Source organism: Brachionichthys hirsutus, unplaced genomic scaffold (genome assembly GCF_040956055.1).
Source record: "Brachionichthys hirsutus isolate HB-005 unplaced genomic scaffold, CSIRO-AGI_Bhir_v1 contig_1405, whole genome shotgun sequence".
In the NCBI taxonomy this organism is placed as follows: Eukaryota; Metazoa; Chordata; class Actinopteri; order Lophiiformes; family Brachionichthyidae; genus Brachionichthys; species Brachionichthys hirsutus.
Window position 1 is genome coordinate 259,115 of NW_027180323.1, and position 10,845 is coordinate 269,959.

The 10,845-nt window shown below is 41.5% G+C and overlaps 1 protein-coding gene across 1 annotated transcript in view; it reads right to left on the reverse strand.

Annotated features, from left to right (window-relative positions):
• LOC137912723 (furin-like) overlaps positions 1-8,018 on the reverse strand; it is a 45,063-nt gene extending 37,045 nt beyond the window's left edge. Inside the window, exon 1 of the mRNA XM_068756857.1 lies at positions 7,842-8,018. Coding sequence (XP_068612958.1) covers positions 7,842-8,018 — 177 coding nt within the window. The remainder of the gene's footprint in view (positions 1-7,841) is intronic.
• Between the last annotated feature and the right edge of the window lie 2,827 nt (positions 8,019-10,845).

Consider the following 10,845-nt stretch of genomic DNA (forward strand, 5'->3'; position numbering starts at 1 on the left):
TACATTAAGGTATTTGTGAACAATAACTCGTCGCATGTCTTCAGTTACAGTCAAATAGCTGGTTTGTATGCTTTGATAGCATCTCTTTGCCATTTCATGTTTTTGTCGAGCAGGGATAAAACGAGTATTTCAGGGGTTCTCTCAGCAGAATGCAATCGTGGTTGAGCTCTGATCTTATCTATAACTAACAATTTATCCCTCATGGGCATTTTTATTTTATTTCTAGGTCTTACTTCCATTCATATGCTTCTTGATATTCACATATATTACATTTCTAATAACATTTTCTAAAAACAAGGATCCGATTGCTGACAGAAGGCAGGCAAGGCGAGCCAGAGTAATGCCACTGACTAGGTGAACAGTGGAGGAAGAACGGCTGAGCAGAGAGGAACTCTTGAAAATGGTTTTAACAGTAATGTTGTTTGGCATGCAAAAATGTTTGAAGGTCGTTTCCTGTATGAAAAGCCCAGAGTTGCTCTGTGCTTCTTTTATTTTGTATGTTTTTTTTTTTACCTGGAAGCTAGACAAAGGATGAGCTGCAACACTCTACAGTACTTTCTCGGACATTAAAACAGCATCCAGGGGATTACCGTCTTGGCAGCAATTTGCAATTCATTTAAACAAGAGTTATTTTTCCCCTCTTATTGATATAATTCACTTCAATTTCAGCAAAAAAAAAGGAAAACTAGTTATAGTAACAGATAAGGTAATAACACTTTATTCTATTCGGCATAAGAATAATAAACATTTTAACAGCTGCCCATGCTAAAGAAAACTGTTCCGTTTGAATCTGGTATTTTGCCGTCAGTGGCCGAATGAGTAGCGGCAATAATTACAGAAGCATTCAAAGAGCCAGTTTTCACTTTTCAGTCTTGGCAAACAAGTGAGTGGTTTCATTTCAATTTGATTATTGAAATTTAAATTGTCTCAGATTGCTTGTTGCTCGAGCTGGAGTAATCTATTTCTTATTTCTTGTATTGAATTGACAGCATTTATTTTATTTATTCATAATTTCATGCAATGAATGAATCATTACACATCTACAGAGCAATTCAGAAATATGTGCTTCTCTAAATGTTTCAAACCGACATTGCAAATGTAATAAACCTGACATGTGCCACTGCATCAGCTCATTTCTGACAGCAATGCAGTCGGTGCTGGTGTTGACCGTTGCATGTATCGATCTGTGCCGGTCATCGAGGTGAATAATAATAGGCAGATTTGCACGTTTAAATTTAATGAAGATGAAAAAGGGATTCCTTTATTGACAGCAGAATTAATTATATCAATTGTAATGTAAAAATTACAAATACTGAACAGGTATCAGATTAGTGCCTTGTATGTGAATAGAAGAAAAATAAATTGCAATAATAATTCAACTGAAGAGAAACACTAAATAGCATAATGCCGGCTAACTGAAGTCAATACTAAAGTTACCATCTTCAATTTATTGAAGGTCATCCAAAGTCAATAATAATGGAAAGATTATGAATTTAAGCAGTCTTGAAAAGAAGACCCCCGAGGAAAGATACTAATATTAAAGAAGGGCGGATGAAGTACACGCATGGCTGGCTTCGCATCTCTCAGGAACAGCCAGCAGTCTGATAGACTTTATCTGCTTCCCGAGTTCCCGCATACACTGGATTGAAACAGTCTCACCTTTGAGTTACACTCCAGCCATCCTTGACACAACAACAACCACTGCCCCTTCAAACTTTCCTTCTCTTCAGGCCCAAAAAACCTGACTGAAAACGTCTTATCTGTAGCAGGCGTAACACGAGTCTTGTCGTTTTATAGGTCAAAGATTAGTATTACTTTTTTAAAAAACTAATTTTAAACTAATTTTGAGCAGTTCGTAAGCAAAGTTTCCTCTGGCGTAGCACCAAGCGATTTCTCGTGGACATTTTTCGAAACGGCTAAATTGTCGGCTGCTGGCTCTATTCTAATTTTAATTTAAATAAAGAGATGGTACTGGCTCGAGGATCTCCGACCGCTAAACACAAAAAGAGGTGGTTGAAAAAAATGGATGAGAGGACGAGGAGCCGGGGAACGGAGAATATTGTAGTAACATTTACCAGCAGATTTGACAGAAACGTTGGAGCAGACAGACGATAGAAACATGTTGCTGAAGAGAAAGGAAACAAAGGCGGAAAACCTTCATTGTTAAAAGTTACATTTCCAAATGGCAAGAGACCTTGAGATTGAGGGAGAGTCATAACATTGTGTTGCCAACAAAATTGACCCTCTCCACTGACAATAAAATGAAGAAATCTACTGGAAATAATGCGCTGGCAATTTTCTCCATGGCAACCAAATACTAGCACAGGCTGTAGGATTGGTACACCAGCAGGCAGGCCAGAAGAGACCTCACAGAATGTGTCTGAGGCAGTGAGCAGAAGGGAAGCAGCGTATCCTAAACTAGATAATAAGAAATAAAATGAAAAGTAAAGAAGATAGCAATCAGGCGAGACTGAGAGGTAGCGATGGAGTTAAATGCAGACATTTCTACAATGTCTGCATGTTGAAAAGCAATTTCAAAGTATTTAATCTCAAGGATTCTTCCTCGAATCCTTGAAACTCACCGATTCAAAATTCCTTGAAAGGCTTCAGAGTGAGGCAGCATTGGGGTATTAACAAAAATGTGCGCTTGCAAATGTAATGAGGCCATTGCTGCAGAAACGAGTACAGCAGTGTTTCATGAACTACTTCACATTGTTGGTTTACAGGAGATCCCGTCAGCTCTCTTCCCTTGTGGCGTAAACACATGCTGGTCGTAAAACTTCAAGCGACTTCCTAAAGCTCGATGGATTTAAGAATAGAAGATTGAATCGAAAATAAAGCAATAAAAAAAAGGGGCTCAAGAGCAAGGAAATCTTTTTTGGATTGTTGACACGGACTAAGGTTGCAGCTTTATAGCTGTTGTTGCTTTTATGTTTGGAAGCAGAACCATCGCCTCCATGGTGACGTACTGCTTTTTCACTGCAGTAAGAAAGAATCCACATGGCCACAGCCCTGCTGACTACGGCTGTCAATTTATGCATTGAAAAAAAAGGTAGTTGTTGATGGACACTCTTCAGTCTCCTCTTAAAGATGAGAAGATAAAGAAGAAACAAAAAAGAAAATTAGCAGACAATGTCATTCATTGATGCTAGAGTGTGTAGTTTGGCAGTAAATGCGCCAGACATAAGGAGGAGTACGGACAGACACAAACCTCTAACCCCTGTTTTCAGGGGATTAGAACACAGGAAGAAATATATATATATATATATATATATTGGAGCCATCATTTTAAAATGTGTCTTTTTTTGGATCGTGTCGTGGATCTTAATGATTGGGATGAAATCAAGTTGCAAAAGCAGAGGTGGATCAGGGCAGCGTTCTTGATGTTGTTGAACACCCGAAAACAATCAAACTCAAATCTTCATGCATCACAGAACACTTCTACAAGCGCCGTTATTTCTACCTCCCCATTTCTGGTTTTAGAATAGTAAATACAGGGTCGACAATCATGACAGGATAAATATGGAACGCGTCAAATCTTCATGTCACATTAATTGCTCACTAGCGAGTCATCGTGACACACCTCACCGGAACAAATGCATAAGTATGTGACACATCTTCAACTCCAGCGGTGACCCTAGAGTCGTGCCTATAAATAAAAATGTGGAATAATGAACAATGAATAATAAATAGATAATGAAGAAATGCTGCAACCTGTGCAAGAAAATCTTCATATCAAAACGCTCTACAATGCAGCAGGTTTAATATACAGAAGAGGTCAAGTTAGGTGACGCTACATGAAGGATGGACAAATCCAGGACCTCCATGTGTGTCCCCGTCAGGTCATGCTCAGAAGGATAAAACCCCGTTCAGCGCCGTCTGCCGTCAAGACGAATAAAGGGGAAATCTACACTCCTCCAAAATGTATATTCATTACAGCTTTAATACCTATGAAAAATGAAATAAAGAACCAAAGGGAAAAGACAAAGTGTTCTGAAAAACAAACAGTGTTGATAGAGGAAAAATAAACTAAGGCTTCTGCTAAAACAGAATGTTACTCTTTCTTAGAATAACCTCCTGATACCATTATAATATAATATATTAGCATCTCGGCAGGCGTGCGGTTGGAATTCGCTAGCGCCAATGGCAAGACTTCAGAGCTCCCTTTCAGAGAGGCGCGTCTTATTCCCATTTAAAGTCCCGTGGGAAATAGGAGACAGCAAATACTGCAGGTGCAGCCATTGCCTGTCTGTGGGCTGCAGAACAGGGTAGTTTGGGTTTTATGGAACCGGAGAATACATAAACATCCCAGAATGCAGGAGGCAAAGACTGAGAGTGAGACCCAGAGCTACGTTTGATGTTCCTTTTAGTAAATTACTACGGGAAAATGAGGGCAAAATCATTCCATATAAATTAACTGACACACACACACACACATGCACACACACACACAGTGAAACAAGACAGCGTATTTCTGTTTTCAAGGCATAAATATGCAAAACCAAAGAATTAAACCAGTTCACATTTGTATAAAATACAATAATCATAAACCCTTCAATGAAAGAGAAAACTGCCCAGTTATATTCTTTATAAACATCTGCGCCCTAACGGCTCACACAACAATGGAAAGACTGGGCAGCGAGAGTGCACCATGCATTTATTTTGTTATTTTGTTATACTTCTTGCCAATATAGCTCATATGACTGCAATTGAATTGGTAAAGAGAGCGAGAGAACGGGAGCGAGAGAGAGAGCGCCTACCAGTAGGGTGGTGCATCACACAGTTGGCAGGGTATTATGTGCAGAGTAATGGACAGTGGGCTTTGGAACACAATATATTCTACATGTGTTTGTGTGTGTGTGTGTGTGTTCGGGGCTCTGCTGGTGTGAAATTGGAAACCCGTGGTCCGTAAAAATGAGAAATTACAGCAGGAATATATTGGATTTTGAAGGAATACTATAGTACGAACAGCAAACACAAGGTGACTGCAATCAAACACTTGCTCACTAACTGGAAACTACCTGCTACGTCTGCAAAACAAGAGTCAGAGGAGGAGTCGTTTCCCGGACTTCCTGGAGAGAGGCTGAGCTGCCGGAGCAGATGGCAGGAAGACGGAACAAAACCGGTGCAAGGTGATTTTAGATCAAAACATAGCCACAATTTTGAGCACAATTAGCCATAAATAAAAAAAAGAGACCAAATTGCCACAGTTCAATAGAGGTAATGAGAGAGAGTGAACGATGTAGGGGGGGCTCTGGCATTTGACATCTATTCCACAGCGTGGGGGTGGGGCGAGGACTCAGTCTGTCATCGCCCACAGACTGCGCCCATCCTCGTAAAAACAATAATCCTGACTCCACTCACCAAGAACAAAACATGACATTTAGCTCTAAACTCTGCCGTGGCACTCCCACAGAGACACACACAAAAAAAATCCATAACAGATTACAGAGAGACAGATAACCAGGAAGTCTTGATGACATTTACACTTTAAACCCCAGTGTTGAACAAACGCGTGCACTCAGTCAGACACACACACACACACACATACACACACACACACCTACACACACTTATCTAATCCCCAATAAAAGAAAATGGAAATATAATGATTTAATCCAGAAATACAAAAAGGACCAAGGCATTTCTGAGCAAATCAGTTCCACGGTGATCCCATAATCACCTTAGTTATCAAAATCCCATTTTCTCCTGAACACATCAGCTTTTTTGCTTCCTTCAATTGCTGCGTTGTACAACAGCCAAGGACAACGCAAGATTTCCAATTTATTCTCAACAAGCTTTCTTAATTAAAGCGCCCTTCTCACAATGGCAACTCAGGTTGCCCATCTACGGTTTTAAGGCACATGCAATAAATTGCATATTTCCTTATACATGCATTAAATTGCATGTATAAGGAAATATTTCAACTTTCTAAATATAAAGTTTTCAGTCCATGTACAGCAAGTATTGTAAAAACAGCATTTAAGTAATGCCCCTGAAACAAATCCCAACTCACAGAGTGAGTCTAAATTCAACTGCTAACTGTGAAAGCAAAATAAAATACAAAAAATGAAAAAAGCTCCTAAATAGCAAAAGGAATCATGTCTGTACTTGGTTATTGTGTGTGGAAGGTTTAATAAGGGGGAAAAAAACCCATTTAAGTTAAGAACCAGAAGAGAACTTTTAGGACAGATGTTGTTCCTGAGAGGAGTCAATAAAAACAGTAACAACATGACTAATAACCACGTTAATAATACTTAATGATGATGAGCCCAGATGCTGCACGGACTGTAGATCATCCTCCCATCACTGCCCCCCACTCAGGGACTAGAGAGTACAATATATTTATTTTGAAGCCTCTATGAGACAATGACTAAAGATCTACTCCCTCCCACGTAATCTAATTCCAGACAGTATACTACATTTCATCCTTCCCGTCATCCAGCACTTTTGCTTTTCACTCCGTAACACCAAACTCCATTATCTATCAACAAGAGCCCGATGTACGTCTTTGGTTCTCCCTGGTGACTCCCACACATCTTCACCTTCTGCGATCACACCTCTCACTGCTGTTCTTTTTTCTGAAATACGCATGAACGAAGTTCCAATACAATTTCTTTTTAAAGGAAAAGAAGAATAGGTTAAAAGGAGATGGACATCTTGCGGATTGAGATGGTGTCACGCACCCAGGAGTACGCGATGCACTATTTTGTGTACCCACCAATTGGAGGAATCCATCCTCTGACAACATCCAGCTGTATTTCCTCAACAAAATTGCTATTTAGCGGGAGGGGAATTAAAGCTGTAGATCTTCACAACAATCTCATGGTTTAATGATGAGACTGTAGGCTGGAGATACAATTGTGTATTGTGTGGGTGCAACGAGGGAAGGACAAGTAAAGAGCAGAAAGACAGTCATTCCACTCAAACAGTCATTCCGTTTAACAAAAGATAGAAATCTAATCGAAGTTCGTCACGAACCCATGATGTGACAACAGTTCACGATAACAGCAGTCCTAACAACATCGAGCTTTGTACTCTGCATAAAAAGATCCACTAATGAAAAGCTAAAGAAAGGAAAAGCTAAGCTTTAAATTCATTTTTCAAACCCCTCTTTCAGAAAAGCCACATGATTTGAGGCGAGGCAAAGTCGGGTGACACGATGCACGACCTCCTTCGCATCGGAAGTTGTTCGCTAGCGTGTGGAGTTCTCCGGCAGCTCCACAAAGACTCATGCAAATGAATGCAAGCCTGGAGTGGAGCAACAGGGGACACTAGGGGACGGGGTAGTGACTCGCTGTCACCTCCAGAACACAAATGTGGGAAAACCATTTTGCTATTCAAGAGACCTACCACGTCACTGAAAGAACAGCAAGTCACTACATCCCCCCGTCTTTCTCACATTTTTCTCCCTTTATCCTCAAAATGTGACACAATGGACCATTTAATTAGAACGTCCTGCCATTCCCAGAAAAACAAGGCAATTTAAATAATTAGAGGTAAAAACCTTCCTTGTGACCATGAAACAAAGGCATTATTGTTCTTTCCATTTATTTCTAACACCATCAGTAAACACAACCATCTGCTTGTGTGTTGGGGAGTCTCGCCCGTTCCACTTCAAGCTGGACGAGGTGGTTGGAGGACAAGCTTTGGCAATCTGCTGCACAAACGGGATTGCCTGGAGGTGTGGTGTCAGGAACTCTGATGCTCAGCTTTGATGTTTCGTGGCATTGGTTTTCATCTAAAAGCCATAGCTGTGTGAGGACACCGTCTCGCAGGGAGCGATGTAGCTACAGCCCTTTAGAGACAAACACACAGTATATACAGTAGGAAGAACTTACGTTGCCGTGGTTGATGAAACCATGCTCCCTTGCAATGCGATCCGCCTCCTCCGCTCCCCCGTCAACCTGGACTGCCCAGGTGTTGGTGAAGACCTCGACAGTGTCAGCCCACTTCTGCTCTGCTGTCAGGAGGACAAGGGCTGTCCATAGCTGCAGCAGAGCTACCCTGGCATCCATGAAAAGGTGAACGCCTCACAGGTCACTCAAGCCGCCCGTCCGTCTGTCTGTCTGTCTGACGCTGCTTCCCAGTGTCGATCTCACAGCAGCAAAGTAGAACAGCGGTCTGCAGAGGAGGACAGAGCGATCTGTGAAAACGCAAACACGGCCCGGTGAACTGGGTCAACCTCTTTGACCCGAAAAATCTGCAGCAGAAGCCATTCAGAGAAAAAGCCAAACCCTGCAGGAAGAGACTGAAACACGTCGGTGAGCCTCATATTCTAATCAAAGTGTAATCTACTATTACTACTGCTACCCCATGCGGCTCCATTGTAAAATATTAAGCATGACAAAAAAAAGCCATCATTTGAGCAGATATTCAAACGAAGACGATTTTCACTCTTCAGCATTCGGTTGCCTTTTGAGTTGTAGGAAAGGAGGCTGAAAGGCACGCATGAAAAGGACAGCAGGCTTTGACTGAGAAAGAGGATGAAAAGGTGTGGGGGGAAAATGTACACCGCTTAATCAGAAGGAAGACGGGGAGGAGCGATTTAAATGGCGGTCCATCCTACTGTTGGTTTCATCAAAGTCATTTCAAACTCTCATTCAAGCCAAAACCCTTCCTCACCACAAGCCGATGTGAAAAGAAACAGATGGAACCTGAGTGATGGGAATGGAAAGCTGGTTCTTGCTGAGGACCGGCTCCCACTGCTTCACCCTGGAATTGCATGCCATTTTTGCAAACGATTTCCTTATAGATTCCAGCGGCCGCAAATGCCTGAGGCATTCGTGCGTAGCGACTTCACTCATCATCAAAATTAGTCTTTTTTTTTTATGTAATAAGGTCTGGTTTGTTTACTTGTGTTTTCCTGTGTCCCATTTTTGTTCTCACTAGTTTAGGCTGAATGCAAGAAACACTGTTGATTCTCATGACCCTCAGAGGATGAATCCTTCCGGGTTTGGTCGCCACTTGCCCCTTCTATTGGTGGCAAAAATGTGCCAATGTTCTGAATATGTCAATAATCTGTATGTAATATACAATTATACATCATTTATATACCAGGTGGTCCCAGAACAAAGAGAGGATGCTGGGAGTCATGGAGACCAAAAGTTGCAGTTCGCACCTCTCCTCTCTTCCTGTAATTTCCATTGCATCTCATTTTGGGAACTTATTGGAAATAAGTTGCAACTATTCTTTTTCAGCACGTTTGGGCTTTTGTTAGTCTAAGGACCGTGTTGTTTTTTCACCTAAGGACAAATTCACGTTTTATACCCACTCCATTAAGGTTCTGAAAACAGCATCAGTGTGTTATTCATTCTGTCAAACGAAGGAGTGTAATGAGCACTGCAGGCTTAAGGGGCTGCGATGGGGCTTTAGGCTTTCAGTCAGGCTAATAAATCTTTGAAACACTACAGAAGCATATGTCTAATGGAAGATAAGGCAAACCTCGATGTGCAATCTGTTTCCCCGACTGTGGCTGAGCATGTTTAAATTCTTTATAGACTCTGAAGGTGAAAAAAAAAAAAGGTATTCTCACAGTGCATTTCAAGTAAGTAGGACAGAGGGTCCAGCCATTCTGTGGGAGAGTTCGGGCATAGGATGTCCTGGTTAAATGTACACAGAGCCTATAAAACATCGGAGCATGTTCTTAATGATGATCTCATTACAAGGACCGCAAAGATCTTAGCATTTATCATTTCTACTTAAGCTTGGGGAAAAAATGTCAGAGTGAGAACCTCATGATTGATTTCCCACAGTTCGTATACGTGCACAGTCAATAAACGTACCCGTTTCACATTGACGCATGATGATGCTAACCCTAACTGAGATCATATGTGTTCAGTCACAGAACAGGAGACGGGGACAGTGTTGTCAAAAGTACTCAAAAGTCCGACTACTGAAATATCATTTTGGTGAAAGCGAGTTAACCACACGTAAATATAACATCAAAAGTTAAATGCCGGACTGATACTCTACATGTATAGTATAGCAAGTAAAAAATAAATAAATCAATGTTCTACTTAAGCGCAGTACTTGAATATCTACTGGGTTACACTCCCTCCCTGGCAAGGTGTCTACTGTCACTGTAAAGGCAGACAGGAGGAGTGTGTGGGGGGGCAAAAGGGGTGGCACCCCCTCCATTATGCAGCACTGTGGAAAATAATGAGAACATAATAACATTTAAAACACCTTCTCGTGAAGCGCAGCCTGGAGAGGAGTTAACACGTGGCTGCTTACGCTTACAATATACATCAAAGAGTAGACCCCCCCCCCCCCCCCCACACACACACACACATATGAGAAAACATAAGACCACAGAATCTAAACTACAAAGAAAACCAGTCGCATAGCCTCTTTCTACATGGATGCCATGTGTCAGCAGAGGTGGATGAATGACCTGTGCTGCACTAAAATAACACGTCAGCGACGAATGACTCATTCACGAGTTTCTGATCATGCAATAAAGATATTTGGAAACTGAGCGTATTAAACTGCCATAATTTTGGCAATTTTATATACCGTATTTGATTTTAATAGCCATCCATCCATCATTAGTAATACATGCTTAATGAGAAACTGACTTGCATTTTACATGGCACTTTTCAAGTTTACAGGTTCCTCACAGCACTTTTCACATGGCAACAGCTGTCATCAGCGGCAGCAGCTGCCATGCAGGGCGCTGAAGGGGAGAAACAGCATGTCAAATACCCCACAACATTTCTATGCTGAGCCGCACAGACGACCACGCGAATGCAAATGGAACAGGCATCACAGGCAATTTAGGGTCCACCACTCTTTCAGGGGACTTTCTGCATGCAGCCGGCGCCACCGACTGAACCATCAGTC